We start from the raw sequence: 15362 nt of genomic DNA on the forward strand, positions 1-15362 counted from the left end.
CCAAAAAGCATATTTTGGACTGGCCTATGAGCCAAAAAGCCCCAAACTTGTGTTTTAAAGACAAATGTAACATTTTGAGCAGTGAAAATGGACTGCAATAGAAACTTGCCTCTGCCTCTCTAGTCTTTCTTGATATATGCTTTTCTGTTTTTGCTAGCCTATTATTTCTATAAAGGTCAAAAGGAAGGTGTGCGTATATAAGCATGATAAAGAAAGGAAGAGAACTTGATCCCTTTAAATAGGAACTGTAATGTTTTACTGTCCTTCTCTGACTTTGAAGCTATTCTGTCACACATAACCCACTGACTTTGATCCCAATCATGAGTGTTTCCTTCCACTTTCACACCCGGATCCTCCACCCTCCACCCATTTCACTGTTAACTAATTATCCTGTTCCCTTCACAAGGCCATCAGATATTAAACAAAATGCTTTATATGCTATGCTAACTGAATAATGATCACAAGTACATTGTGAAAAAGATGGTTCCTAAGGGTTTTTAAGAGGTGTAGCCTGGCTGGCTATTTAGTAAACTACCTAATCTGGAGTGAGGAGTAAGGGACCGCAGTGCTGTGAGGACCACCACTGGTCCAGACAGGATGTAACAGGAATTTGTTAACGTTCATTGTAGCAGAGGTGAGACTAAAAACACTTGTGAGGAGGTGCGACTGTTTCAGCATGCATCATAGTGGGGAGCGGACTTTGATTTAACAACTTAAAGTGTATTGATGTGTTAAAAAGCCAAAAAAGAGAAGTTTAAATCCTGAACTGTTTTTCAGATTAAACTTGGGGTTAGCAACTAAAATCCTTGAGAAATGCAACTTTCAGATGCATCCCTGTTTCAGTAACATACCTCCTTAAGAGTGTCAGCAGATTTTGCAGATGGCGGGTTATTAAACCATTCATTTGATTGAGGTGTGGTGGAGCAGGGATGCATCCAAACGCTGCAGGAACTCAAGGACTGAACTTGCTGACCCCTGGTCGAAACACTTGAGTCTACTCTGCCTTGCAAAATGAACCTCTGTCACACAAACCCGCTGAACTTTATCCCATTTTATTGCTTTACAACCACAAATTTCAATGTATTGTAATGGGATTTTGTGCGACCAACACAAAGTGATGCAAAACTGTAAAGAGAGAGAAAAGGGATTCATGATTTTTGAGTAATAATAATCTAATAAGTATGATGTGCATATACATTTAAACCTATTTATTGTAGTGCTGGTAAATAAAACCCAGTCCAACCAGCTACCTTTAATAGTCAGTTAAGAATCCAGCTCTGTAAAATTTAATCACAATGTAAATCCGGCTGTTCTGTGAAGGTCTTAGCGGTTTGATAGATAACATTACAAACCCCCCCCCCCCCCCCCCCAGCATCATAAAGACCGAGGGACACAGCAGGTATAGGTCACTAAAAACATTATGGTTTAAAATTCAAAGCAGAGTTTGGCTATCCAACAATATTCCAGTTAAGCTTTGTTCAATTCATCATCTGAAAATTGGAAGACAAAACTACAAGTCATTGAAAGTCACCTAAACTGACAGACCTAGAACAGCAATGTTAAGAGAGGCAGCTAAGAGGCCAATGTTACCCCTGGAAGAGCTGCACATAACTGCAGCTCAAGTGGCACAAGGTTGACCAGATTGTAATTTTTGGTAGAAAAGCATAAAGTCCACTTTGATGTTTGCCACAAGCCATGCAGAGCAAGAAGCCCCGGTGAGATGGGACAAAAATGTAACTTTTTAGCCCATATACAGTACAGACCAAAAGTCTGGACACACCTTCTAATTCAATGGGTTTTCTTTATTTTCATGACTATTTATAAGGCAAGAAATCCCACTTATTAACCTGACAGGGCACACCTATGAAGTGAAAACCATTTCAGGTGACGACCTCTTGAAGCTCATCAAGAAAATGCAGAGTGTGTGCAAAGCAGTAATCACAGCAAAAGGTTGCTACTTTGAAGAAACTAGAATATAAGGGGTATTTTCAGTTGTTTTACACTTTTTTGTTTAGTGCATATTTCCACATGTTATTCAAAGTTTTGATGCCTTCAGTGTGAATTTACAATGTCAATAGTCATGAAAATAAAGGAAACTCATTGAATTAAAAGGTGTGTCCAAACTTTTGGTCTGTACTGTAGATGATGCTATACATGGCAGAAAACTAATTTCAGCTCAAGATAAATAAACAATTTTACAAGTGGGACAAGGTGTGAGAAGCCTCATGATGTGGGGCTGCTTTTGTTCTGCTAAAGACTGAAGCAGAGTTTCATCTTTCAACAGGACAACCTGAACATACTGATTGACTGAGCATGCAGAGGTTTCAAGCAAAAATTGCAAAATAAACTTTCCAGATTTTTATTGGGTAGGTTTTAAGACCTATCCTTCAAGTTCATTTTCCCAACAGCAAACTAGTTTGTGTTGACTTAGACCATAAAATCCAAATAAAATGCACCAAATTTAGTGTTTCTTATGTGACAAAATCTGAAAAGTTCGTAGAATCACCACATATATTTTGTGCATTGATTTAGTTTCACACTACATCAGCCAAAAGTATTTCAGCTACATTATTTTATTCAACAAATTCAGACATTAATTAATTAAACATTGTTACAACGTAAAGAGGCTATGTGTCTCATAAGCTACAGCAATACACGAAATACCATTATTTATATTAATCAGAGGCATTGCCAAACCTCTCAGGTGCTAAAAAGAGCTTTTCTCATCATCCAATCTCCATGTACACAGTTACACACAGAATAAGTGTGACCGCCTTCAACTGGTCCTTTTCTGTCCTTTGTTGGGTTCTAAGTGTTGAGAGGGGACGTTCTTTTATCCTCCAGGTGTGAAGAGAAGTCTTAAGAGAGTACTCAAAGCCAGGGTGTCAGGACTGAGGAAGGAAGGGGGAGAGTCCTTTCAGGAGGTCCCAAGCTGCAGCGGCCCACAAGAATTGGGGCCCTGCTGATAAGAAAAAAGAAAAACTCCACCCTTTAGTGCACTTATTACGTTTTTTTTGTGATTTCCAAAAGAACTATACATGTGTTTCTGGGTCAAATGTTGCTCCCTCTGCCTAACCTTGTAATTTATTTAGTGAACTTCTACACTTCCCAGAATGCAGAAGAATGGATGTACAGTAGCTGCACCTCAATAAGAGCGAATAGATCCAGGTCCACAGAAGCTAGGTTTGGTCCCGTTAATAGAAATGGAAATCAGCGCAGGGCGATCATCTTAAGACTTTCAGTGCATGTCAGTTGGCAGTTCTTGAATTGGTTAAATAAGTCCAGAAAGGCTTCAGCAGCAAATGGTGCTCATGTGTTGTAGGGTGGAGTTTTCTCTTTCTGAAGGAGGCGCAGTGGCGCTTCACATTAATGAAATCCCACAATTCCTGTTTCCAGCAGATCCCAGCTGCAGCTACAGACCTTTCCTACCAAGGCCTCCACATACACTGAGGGTTTGTAACGGTGGGCACGCTCAGGGCCTCCCCGCTCTCCGCTCCCTCCGTCGAGCTCTGGTTGTGCTCGCTGTCCGTCTCGTCCAGGTCTGAGCACAATTCATCGTTGGACGAGTTGGAAAGGGCCGGGGTCGGGCAGGGCCCCTCAGCGGCCCCAAGCCAAGTGCTGCTGTTGGTCCCTGGAGTGTCCGTGATCAGGTCCATCAGGACGTCCTGGAGGTGGTCCTCGTTCAGCGGCATGCACTCCAGCAGGTGGTTGAGGAGCTCGGCCGCCACCGTGGCGTCTATGCCCGGACAGTTGGACACAAACATGTGGACCTCGTGCATGCACTGGATGTAGCCGGCTGCGAACCTCTCACTGGCTTCCCGGCTGAGTGCATCGGCCTCTGAGGGAGGAGAGTCGAATTAAATGACATTACAGTACTGCTGCACCCCGGCTCTGCATGCAATAAATTGATCAAGAAGAAAAAACACAAACTAGTTTCTATTACATCGTTGCTGTGGTATAAAGGTATAACAAAGTGCCCGGATGAACAGAATATTACTGCTGTCCCTCCTCCAGATGATGCTGCGCACTGCAGGTCAGCGGGTTGAAAATAGATGGCTGCAATTTTTCCTAACAGTAAGATTTGGCTGATTAAACACATCACATAAAAATCTAATAGTAATGTGGGAAAATAATAAAAAAGTGCCACTCTTCCAAAAAGCAAACCAGCTAAAGGGATAACACAACGTGCAAAGACTATTTTAAAACTCACAGAATTTATTCCATGTTTGTGTTTATGTTTCTGAATCAAAAATAAAACAACAATAAATAAAATGTCATAGTAACTATTTGACAGATGAACTGGTCAGGGCTTCTGATCTAAAGTTTTATTTTAGGTTTGAGTAACATATGAGTAAAAATCTGCTGCAGGTTGCTGGAAAAAAACATAGTAGTTTTTAATCCTCCAAAAATGTTCTTTGCTTATGATTTTGCTTAATAAGAAAAAAAAAGCTCCCCCCCGTATTCTACTTGATAATCTTTATTTAAAGCAGTTAAATTATGTTTAGCATTGTCTTTTACTTTACAGATATAGAAACTATGAAAGACTCTCATGTCTGAACTGAACTAAAGAGCTGAGATATCAATGCTCTAGCTGATGTTTCTTTGATACTATTTATGATCAAATATCTCCCAATAAATCTATTATCGTGTCAATTCAAAAATATTTGTTTACATGGACCAATAATGAAGAAATTTTCAGTGCTGTGTGAATACAAAAATTATCAATACATGCTATCACAACTGAAATGAATCAGTTTATTCAGAAAAAAAAATCTGTTTTTTCAGCAAAGCGGCTGTATAAAAACAGTATCATTCTGTAACTCTCATCCTGGTAAAAGGTGAATAATTTTGGTTCTGACCTTGAGACCGGTTCTTGAGAACATCCTCCACCTTCTTCACTGTCATCTCCAGAACCTCTGCGTTCTCCATTTTGGAATGGAGCTATGGAAATGGAAAGTAAAAGTCACACCAGCTCCACGAAATAAACTGGCCTGCAGTAAGATACTGCGGTCCAACGTGTGCGCCGCATACTCACGTCTATATCCGCTAGCAGAGTCCGCAGCTCCTGCAGACTTTCGTTGATGCGAGCTCGTCTCTTCTTCTCCACCAAAGGTTTCCTGATCTAAAGGATACCAGAAAGAAAACGAGCATTTATAGAATACAAATGTAATTAACTTAAAAATGCGTCTCTGCACACGCGGCGTGTGCAGAGACAAGTGCGCCACACCATCATTGCCGCACCTTTCTGTCCGCTTTCTGAATCCCGTAGCAGGACTCGTCCTCCTCCATGCAAAGTCCGGCGGTACCGGGCCGGGCAGCGGGGGCCATGTTGGTCGGAACGCCGAGTCTGTGGCTTCTTCCACTGCAGCCTGTCGCCGTCTGTGACGTCCGTGAAAAGGGGGGCAGCTGGCAAACAGAACCGGTTACAGGCGGAGGAGGGGAGAAAAGCAGGCGAGGCGCCCTGTGTTTATTGTACCACCCCTGTGTGTCGTGTTGCTGGCGCTGACTGGCTGTTGTTGGTATTTATAGGGGCTTATTAACATGTGAATAGAGGCTGGAGCTGCAGGCGCTGGGGGCAAACAGAGCGCACACGGCCGGAGCCAATGAGCGATCAGCTCCTTTGTCTGTGGTCAACCCCGGTGAGCGCCCGGAGAATATGGACCGGCTTTAATCACACAATATGTTGGGTTAGGGGAACGGCCACGCAGTTATTCCCCCATAATGAGCAGCTGGCACGTTAAATCCTCTGCATAAAATAAAGCATGCATTAAGTCAGTTACTGTTTGTAGAGGTGGGTGACAACTAGTTACATTTGCTGCAATGCACAAGAAAAGTGAGGCTTGTTTGTAATCAGATTTGTTGTTCTAAAGTTAGTTTCCACCTGCTGACTGACTTTGATTAAGCAAAGCGAACACTATTGTGACTGGAAGTACTGTATCTGACTGCGTTCCATAAATACTTATTATTAGTATTTCATATTTCTAGTTTCATTTGAAACAAATTTGCTACTCGTACTTGAGTACAATTTGTGGGCACTCTACCCACCTCTGACTGTTAGTAATATTGTGGATGTTCAGTAGTTTTTAATACAACTCCACTGAAATAACGGTGTTCAACGTTTTTTCCATTTTCCCCTTCACATTTCAATGTATTTATTTGGGATTTAATGTAAAAGACCAGCAGAAATTAATGGTATTGTGAATAGATTCATACCAAGGATAAATTACACACATGTTGATTCAGTTTTATTAATGCTATTCTTAATGCGATTGGGACTGAGATGCACTCCGTACTTCAGATTACTTTTCTTAAAGTTTCAAAATCTGTATTTGTGTGCATAATTTTCGCTGCCCTCCTGCCTCTGTTTGCGCTGGGAGTTGTTGCCTGAGCCTCAGCAGATCCACCCTGCTGTTTGGCGGATGTAACGCGATGCCTTCAGTTGGCAGCTGCTGCTGGCGGCCCCTCGGCCAGAACTGAATCAGCCGGGGGAATTAAGGGCCCTTCTCCAAAAAGAAAGCGACAGGTGTTGGCCTGCGCCTCGTTTGTTCTCTCTGTTGTTTGGAGTCGTCGTATTTGAGCGCAGCGGCTTTCTCACGTAGTCTCCCCCGCTGCGTGAGAGATGATTTTTATTGATAACCTGCTCCACTGACCGCGACTCAGTGTCTCTGAGTGCAGTGACAAATATGAAGAAGTCCTGTTAAAATTTAGCACCATGCACCCTGCAGATTATTTATAGCATATTATTGTTTTCTCTTTTTTTTTTTTTGGTAAAATGTGTGCGGTACTACGTCTGGATAGTCCTACGCACAGTGTCTATTTGTTTCTGTCCAACGAGGCCCCTCAGGCCTCTGCCCTCCTTATTATACATGTTCTGTACACACCATTATCATGCTAATCGTCCCCATAATGGAGGAGAGCCGTCTGTTTGGAAAAAAAAAAAGAGACAGCAAGCAACTGTGAAGCCATGCAGGTAAATGAATTGATTCGTTTTCCAGGTGCGTTTTTTTTTTATTATCATTTTTATTTTTACCAGCACAGTATTTGTTCAGTTTGCGCACAAAATGTCTGGAAACAACTGAACGAAGCGCTGCAGACTTTTGAAGTGGAGTTCTGTGTTTTGGCACCTCGCCACCTTCACATTACTGTTCCCGGGCTGTAATGGTGCGCGCAGAGGGGAGAGAGAGCAGCTGTCTCGGCTTGCTTTTGTTGTGGAGCTGCGCCGAGGGACCAGACGCCCCCCTCTCTGTCTTTCTCCCTCTTATTTTGGACCATCCACCTGACTGCATGCGTTAGGGAATCATAACAAGAGAATAATAATCTAAGAACTCATAGATTACAAACAGAGACGCTTTCACATCACATTTTTTCCAACCTGAGAAATCCTCGCAGAAAACAGTCAATAGTAAATCCTCCGATAACTTTATTCTAAAGCGCAAATAAAATCCGATTACGACTTGCAGCGGCTCATTAACCAACCCTTTTGTGAAGATATGCTGTTGGCTATGAAGCTATAAATTTGATGACGAAAGCAGAAGTGTCATGCTTTAATTAAAAATGTTATTTATAGCAGATGAACCGAAAGAAATGACTTTATGAAATAGGAAAACATCAACACTCCACAAAATATTTCAAGCAGGAACTGAGAGAGTCGTCATTTATCTGATCGTTTACGCTGCATTAAATGCATCACATCTTATGTACAAAAAATATACAAGTTTAGGGTGTTTTGCTAACCGAGGACAAATATAGATTTACCAGAACCGGGCTCGGTTTTGGGTTTAACACAACATATTAGGTTAAGTGTTCAATCGAAATGAATTTGAGTAATTAAGGTCTACATTAAGACAAGAAGGTTGAAAAATAACATTTAATGGTGCGTGTTTATATGGACTTTATCACCAATTTTTTTGGTCAAAGAGTAATATAGTAAACATTTCACTTACTTGTGCAAACTATATAAAAGGTAAAAGTTTAAGTTTAGATTTAGTGAACAACGTCTTAAATGCTCTAGTGAACTGAAAGCATTAGTACAACCCTCTGATATTAACATAATCATATCATTTTAACACAATGTCTTATTTCATTCTGCATTGATAAAAAAGGGATGCAGGAAAAGTACATTTCTGTCTTCCAAGGAACAGTGTGTCTGTTTGCACCCTGTAAGGACACATGTTGGGTCTCAGGGTAACTAAAAGTAGCTTATTAAACTAAATTAGTGTATTTTTGGTCCATTGCCATAATGTAACTATCTGATAGAGCTAGTTAGAAGAAAAAATGCGTGTTTGATACCAACTCTTGGTTGGTAATGTATTTATGTTTTTCTGGTTGGAAACAGTGAGCCAAAGAGTAAAAAAGAAATGCAAATGGATTGGAGTCATAGTCGATTTGTTTCAGTGGTCTTGACTTTTTAAATTATGTCAAACAAACTAAAGACCGTACTTTAAAATAAAACAATGCATCTTTATTTTAGATTTAAACTAATGTATCATTAATAATCAGTAAAGACTACTTTCTGCGATATATCCAATGTCCTTTTGCAAAGCCTTATTGTCGTCACACATCGTTCAAGAACAATTGCAGATAAATAAAACAGTCAATTAAGCTTTTATTGAGTAAGTAAAAGTCTTTATTATTATTAATATTAATACTTAGGTTAAATAGTAAAGAAATGAGAACAGAAATCTATGCAACATCGAACAAGAGGTCAAAGAAGAAAAATCATGCCATATATTAAGAAATAAATAGATGTTAATACAATAAATTAAGAAAAGATTAATAAGAGCCTTCTATAATTCAGGCTACAAGAAATCCACTTCTTTAGGGAAGTACTGAGAAAAGGTCTGAATCATCATAGCACACCTAAAAGCACTGGAACAAAACCGCCCCACTTCTTTGTCTTCTGAATATCTATAAGATACATAACAGAGGATGGTCTAACAAAACGGACAACTAAGATCGTCGATCCACCAGTTCACCACGGCCTCCACATCTCCAGCATCCCCAGGTGTGAGCTGTGGAGTCCTGACCTCTCCTGAAGCTCAGCAACCTGACCGGGTGGACCTTCTTTCTGACGTTGCCTCCCAGCCGGGGCGTCCCTGCGGAGGGGTGAGGCAGGGAAACCTTGGCTGGTCAAGAGTGACACGTCCTGCCTCTGTGTGGGGCGGCTCGGCTCTCGATTGGATCTGGGAAGGGACTTGAGAAGGTGGTTGAGGAGCCGGGAGCCGAGGGTTTTGTCCATCCAATCGCAGGTGAGGAGCATGTTGTGGACTTCATGCATGCACTGGATGTAGCCTGTGCTGTATCTCTGCTGGGCCTCCAGGCCCGACGTTGGGTCTGGATGAGACAGAGAAAAAAACAGGAGGAGTTAATGCTGCAGTGAGCATTCACTGTCACATTTATATAATACCCCAATATGCTTGTCTGGATAAAAAACATTTTAAAATATGTTTTTCATATCCCCACAACATTAGTATCTTCCTCAATACCCTGTTGTATCGAATCCTGCCCTCTGGTGGAGGATCCACGTACTACACCTCACAAGTAGTAAAATGTGGAAGATTGCAGAAAATAACAAAAGAAACACAAGAACTGCAGGTGTGTGTTGTTAAAGTTTGGAACCGATTGAGCACAAAGCTCAAGCAATGTACAAATATTCATCAATTTACACCAAGATAAAGAAATGTTTGGTTACAATAATGGCTGCTGACAGGGGGTCTGATTGGCTCAATGATGAATATTTGTATGTTACGGCTATGATAACTATATATTGCATATGATGTTTTATTTTTGTACATTGTTATTGATGTAAAATGCTATGTTGATAAGACAGAAATAGTTATGAAGCAGTACATGGCAGCAAACACATAATTTATTAAGAAATGAAATCAAAAGGTGAGAGTGAAAAGGTTTTTCTTCATTCCACTCTTTTTCAAGAATGTTTCTTTTTTCTTCCTGTATTTTACACCACTATATTTATTCTATTGCATTTGTACCAAATGTAAAAAATTACATAATATCATGCTGTATTTGATTTCCTAATACAGCAATATATATATATATATAAGTATCTTATTAATAGCTATGTTAACATATATATTTTTTCTTGCTTGGGGCTTTAAAAGGCCATTAGTAATGTGCCTATGCTGCCCTCTGCTGCCTAATATTAGTAGTGTGGCTGTAGCTCAGATTGTTTTCGTTTGTTCGTTTGGACATTTTTCTAAGTTATTACAAGCGAACACAGTGAAACTTTTTTACAATATAATGTTTTTTTTTCCAACAATAAAACAATTAACGTGAAACCACACGTGTCAAAAACAAGCCGAAACTCCCTCACCATTCAGTGTATTATTCTGGATGTTCTGTAAATGTTTCACCGTCATCTCCAGGATGTCTGCCTTTTCCAGTTTGGATTGCTGTGGAGAAGAAAGAGGCTCTAAAATAAAAAAACAACAACTTTGCTTTGTTTTCTTTAAAGAGCAGATTGGAGACACGTGTTTGCGCTCACATCCAGCCTGAAGGCTCCGATCACAGTTTCTTTCAGCTGATCCAGACAGTTGTTTATTCTCTCGCGTCGTTTCCTCTCAATGAGCGGCTTCCTCAGCTGCAACAACAACATTTCATGAAGCCAAACAGCACACCAATGAATAAAAGACACGATACTACGTTAAACGGAGCGATACCTTTCTCTCCTCCTTGGCTCTGGGGGGTCTCTCCGCGTTGTGCGCCGCAGAAGATGCAGTCATGTTTAACCCGGCGTGCTTCTGTCCCTTCTGAGTCTCAGCGCGTCTCTAGGGTCCTCGGCGCGCCACGACCCTCTTATTTATAGGCCGCGATTTGCATGTGAATAGCCCAACTCTTTGCCTGCAGGATTTTCCCACACACGGGGTCCCCATCAGTCAAGTCTGACAGGTCACTGGCTTCATTCAGTGACCGGCAGAGCCCAGGAAAAAAAAAAAAAAAAAGTCTCAACAGCAACAGATGTCCAGCCTGAAACCAAGCACGACCTTCCCCCCACACAACAGCAGAAAAAAACCCCGAGTTTCCCTTTTCTCCCAGTGTTGAACGAGAAGGTGCAATTACCTTATTTCACCCTGGGGAGCCCCGGGCTCATTCTCACAGTGAGAGCAGCATTACACTGCTCTGTCTGAGGGAAGGCCAAAACCTATTTCCTCAAGGCTCACTGCCACACAAGAGAGAGACAAATCACCTAAAAATGGACTGAAATTGTGAGGTTTTCTAACAATATAGCCTCAAACTCGATTTTAACTGTGTTTCAATTTACATTGATGTGCACATTTTTTTATTTAGCCCCTTTTGATTTGATGTTCCTAAATAAAATCCAGTGAAACCAATTTACCTTAAACCCGATGATCAGAGACCACCCGTGTTTAATTTAATCTAAGTCTAAATTCAGTTTATTTATGTATTTATTTTACACTTTATCAACAAACATTTTTAAGTTCATTATTCAAATCAGCTTTTAAAAGTTTTCTGTCTAAGTTCAGATGAGACCTAAACTACCTTCATCAAAAAGACTGGACAAACCTTTCCCATGGTGAAACCTGAAGGTGGCAGCATCTTGCTGTGCGGATATCTTCAGTTTGCAGAGCCAGAGTAAATGCTCATAATAGATGTCAAGATTAACATAAAAATACTGGAAGAAATTCTGCTGGAGTCTGGAGACGTTGGTGAAGGGTAACTTTTGAGTAGGACAACTATTCTAACCATAGATCAAGACTTGCGTATGTGTTAAAATGGCCTAATCAAAGTCCAGACTTAAATATCAGAATTTCTGGCATTCTTGAGAATCGGTAAGAAGTCTTCGTCCAAGCTGATTGAGTTTGAGTGCAAAGAAGAATAGACAAATACTTTCATAAAAACTTAAGAACTCATGAGAGTGAAAACAAACATCCTGTACTTTTTAGATTTTTATTTGTACAGAAAAAGTTAAACAACATCTTTCTTTATAGTTATGGCAACTTTGTGTTGGTCTATAATTCCACATAAATACACAGATGATAATTGATGTAGTGTGTCACAATCTCTTTGAAATCCACCTTGATCCACAGTTGGAAGAATCAGGGACGTCTTCCCTTCTCGCTTTGATCATATTCTGGGTTTTGAAACATTTCCGGGTAACATTTGCCACTAGCAGATGTCAGACCGGCCAGATGTCCTCTCCCCTCGTCTCACTCACCCCACCTCAAAGCTGGGTCCCCCTGCATCAGAGCCACGCGACTGCCAGGCGAACGCCGGGTCGTGGGAAACCTGGCTGGACAATAGCGTGCATTCATCTGAACCTAATCAGCATGAAGAAAGTAATAACCTTCAGAGTGGGTGGACAGTCCAGCAGGAGGAGGAGGCTGAGGGTCTGACAGGTGACCAGTGAGGACAGAGTCCTTAGGAAGTGTTGTGGCCACAAATCCATCATCATTCATACATTTATAGGACCATAATTTAAATAAAAAGCATAATTTTGAGCATATTTTTTGAAATGACCCTTTTATTTTCCATAACAAATGATCAGAGAGTCTTAGGTCAATAACTGCTGACAATTAGCTACCATAGCTGTGGATATGCTACAAAGCTCTCCATCATGATGTCATCAGGTGACTCTAAACCCAGCCAAGCACTAAACAGATGCTTAAGGTAAATAAATACATGAATGTGGCAAAACTTTCTTCAGCTGAACAGAAACAAAACTAAAGGAGGAGCAACCAAAGTCCAGCACAGAGGTCAGTTATTACAGCTAGCAGCAGCTAATGAGGCCCAAAGGGATTTAAAACTCAGACCTGAACTTTCAAATACCGTACACATAAAATCAATTGCAAAGTTGGCCTTCTATCACCTGAAGAACATTAAGATTAAAGGATAAATATTCAAGCAAAATCTAGAGAAACTCATCCATGCGTTTATATTTAGCTGCATTGATTTCTGCAATGGTGTCTTCACACAGGTCGCCTTAAAAAGTCAGACAGCTGCAGCTGATTCAGAGCGCTGCTGCCTCTTCTGTCTCCATGCCAATTTGTTGCCTTGGTGTTCACTCCCTCCCACCATCCAGTTCATGTTGGTCCACCAGCATCAAAGTTGGGTTTTTCTTTGGAGTTTGGCGTTTGAATTTTTTACTTTTATAAAAAAACTTAATCACATGACACCTGTTTGCTCAGGCCCCTCCCACATGCAGTGAGAGGATGAGAGGGGTGACCAATGATTCCTCTGTGGATTGAAAGCTGGCCCCGAGTCGGGTTTTCAGGATGGATGGTGGATGGATGGATAGTCTTCTTCCTGAATTTGGTTCCTTTTAACAGCTAACCCATGGCAGAGATGCCAAAAAATGCAACACAAGTTAATAACAACCAACCAAATCTGGCTTCTTAAGGTAGAATCCACAAAAATATAAATTTAACAAACTGTACAGAAAGATCAGAAAACAAAATCAAAGACAAAAAAGATCAGGAGAGATTAAATTATTTTGAAGTTGGAACATGAGATACTGTTAGACCATCACTGCTTATTATGATCTGCAGCTACAACAGTGAATATCAGTCAGGAAAATTATCTTTAAGAAAATCAAAAACTGCTCTGCCATCTTTTTCAGAGAACAAAGTTTTTCTCAGTCTCACGTTTTTACTAGGGATGCACCGATTTATCCGTGCCGACCAATTTTTACATGTGAAGCCGATCTTAACTATCAATTTTAACTACTTCAGCAAATTCATTTAAATCAACTGTTTTCTTTTTCTGCTCTGCTGTGAGAGAGCTTTGACCAGCAGACCGGCCCACCAGATCAGGTCTATATGTTTGCAGTTAATAGTCATCTCACTGTTGGCAACTCATCAACTTTCTTGCTACATTTAGCAACATTTTAGATAAAAAAAAATTGGTATTGGCCAAAATCGGAATCGACAGGTCAGGAGTTTTAATAGATCGTTAATCTGTGATCGGCCAGAAAACTGCAATCAGTGCACCCCTATTTTAAATTCTTTGTCTTTTTGTCTCCTTTCTTTTTCAAGTGAAACGTCTTTCCATCAGACTGGTTGATCCATTTCAGTTTGACATCTTCAAGGCCATAGCTCTCCAGTTTGAGGTTCAGCTGAAAGAAATAGGAGGACAGGATTTAAAATCACCTCAACCCCAAACGTCCAAAAGAACAGCCGTCTGTTCATCTGAAACGTGACATTTATTTTTAAAATAGGATGATACATATCAGCTGCACAGATTACATAAAATAAAAGACATGAAAGTTTTGTACTGCCTGTAAGTTAATAATTACACAACAAAACATAACCTCTGGAAATCAGAAATGGCCCTTCAATACTTGCTGCAAGACGACATCCTGCGCTTCTTCCAGGTCCGAGGAATCTGATTTGGACAACGTAATTTTTACCACCCTCATCTTCCTACGAGTTCCTAAAGGATAAATTAAAAAATAATCATGATGATGTCTATAAAGAAATTTACAGGTGAGAGAAAGTTTTGAGTTTTGGCACTAGTGATTAGATTTTTTTTGTTGTTGTAATTAATTAGGTTGGAGGAGAATTAATTTATCCTAAAAATTCTTTCTAATTTTGAACAAAGCTGGAGGCCGATGGTGAGGTGAAAGTTATTTTATAAAATAGGCATAAATCTACATTGTGGCACAAAAGGAACAGATCAGGAAACAGGAGGCAAAGTAAGAATCTTTAGAAAGGTCTTGTGAATTACTGTGCATGTCTGATTTCAACAGAGTTCATAGCCAGCTGCACACAGCGCTCTCCTGGTATGTTTGACTCACCACTACAGATGAAAGGATATGTGTTGGAGCAGGGTCTTATATTCCACATACTGTTTGTTGTAGTCACACAGGAGCTTTTAACATTTACTGATTGACTTGTATTGAAGTTACGGAATGAAGTCATCTTCATGCGTTGACCGTCTGACCACCTCCAAGACTCTCTGTAAAAGCCAATCCATGAATATTCATTCACAAGCTTATTGATTTCGGCGTTCTCGGAGTTGTTCCTCACGCTGGCCAGATCTGTGTAATTTTCCCTGCAGTAAAGTTGAGCTTTGTCCCAAGACATTGGTGTCGTCACAAGGATGTACTTTGAAGCTAAACCTTTATAAAACAAACAAAAGATATTTTATGAAGCTAATAAGACAGGCGCACATAAATTTACTGAAATACAAATGCAAAAGGTTTAATGCTAAAGTACAAAGTACAAACTAGAAACAATGAATGCATCAATATCAAATTGGGTCGACATTGATGTCACATATTAAGACTGCTCTTATGGCCCATAGTATATATATATATATATATATATATGTGCTAAAACAAACACTAATATCAGCATCCCTATGTGAAATTATTCACAGTAAAT

At 40.3% G+C, this 15362-nt stretch overlaps 2 protein-coding genes and 1 long non-coding RNA gene across 3 annotated transcripts; all 3 read right to left on the minus strand.

Annotated features, from left to right (window-relative positions):
- Window positions 1–2555: 2555 nt before the first annotated feature.
- On the minus strand, window positions 2556–5526 carry her13 (hairy-related 13). Its single transcript, XM_027999729.1, has 4 exons — window positions 5242–5526; window positions 5036–5122; window positions 4860–4941; window positions 2556–3838 (listed from the first exon to the last, which is right to left on the minus strand). The coding sequence occupies exons 1-4, from the start codon at window positions 5326–5328 to the stop codon at window positions 3426–3428; spliced, it is 669 nt and encodes a 222-aa protein (XP_027855530.1). The 5' UTR covers window positions 5329–5526; the 3' UTR covers window positions 2556–3425.
- Window positions 5527–8609: 3083 nt separating this feature from the next.
- Window positions 8610–11046, minus strand: her8.2 (hairy-related 8.2). The gene is made up of 4 exons (XM_027999731.1): window positions 10680–11046; window positions 10505–10600; window positions 10334–10412; window positions 8610–9333 (listed from the first exon to the last, which is right to left on the minus strand). Exons 1-4 carry the CDS (start codon window positions 10740–10742, stop codon window positions 8972–8974), a joined length of 600 nt encoding a protein of 199 aa, XP_027855532.1. The 5' UTR covers window positions 10743–11046; the 3' UTR covers window positions 8610–8971.
- A 934-nt stretch (window positions 11047–11980) lies between these two features.
- On the minus strand, window positions 11981–15229 carry LOC114133666 (uncharacterized). The gene is made up of 3 exons (XR_003593226.1): window positions 14774–15229; window positions 14318–14409; window positions 11981–14092 (listed from the first exon to the last, which is right to left on the minus strand). It is a non-coding gene; the product is annotated as an uncharacterized LOC114133666 (long non-coding RNA).
- Window positions 15230–15362: the final 133 nt, after the last annotated feature.

The sequence above is a fragment of the Xiphophorus couchianus genome, chromosome 18, assembly GCF_001444195.1.
Source record: "Xiphophorus couchianus chromosome 18, X_couchianus-1.0, whole genome shotgun sequence".
Taxonomy (NCBI): Eukaryota; Metazoa; Chordata; class Actinopteri; order Cyprinodontiformes; family Poeciliidae; genus Xiphophorus; species Xiphophorus couchianus.

Excerpts from the sequence above, each read along its gene's own strand:
- her8.2 (XM_027999731.1), bottom strand. The coding sequence starts at position 10,742 with ATGACTGCATCTTCTGCGGCGCACAACGCGGAGAGACCCCCCAGAGCC. Across the intron at positions 10,601-10,679 it reads GAGCCAAGGAGGAGAGAAAG|CTGAGGAAGCCGCTCATTGA; the intron begins GTATCGCTCCGT and ends TTGTTGTTGCAG. Across the intron at positions 10,413-10,504 it reads TCGGAGCCTTCAGGCTGGAT|CAATCCAAACTGGAAAAGGC; the intron begins GTGAGCGCAAAC and ends TCTTCTCCACAG.
- her13 (XM_027999729.1), bottom strand. The coding sequence starts at position 5,328 with ATGGCCCCCGCTGCCCGGCCCGGTACCGCCGGACTTTGCATGGAGGAG. Across the intron at positions 4,942-5,035 it reads CTCTGCTAGCGGATATAGAC|CTCCATTCCAAAATGGAGAA; the intron begins GTGAGTATGCGG and ends CCATTTCCATAG. Across the intron at positions 3,839-4,859 it reads TCTCAAGAACCGGTCTCAAG|AGGCCGATGCACTCAGCCGG; the intron begins GTCAGAACCAAA and ends CTCCTCCCTCAG.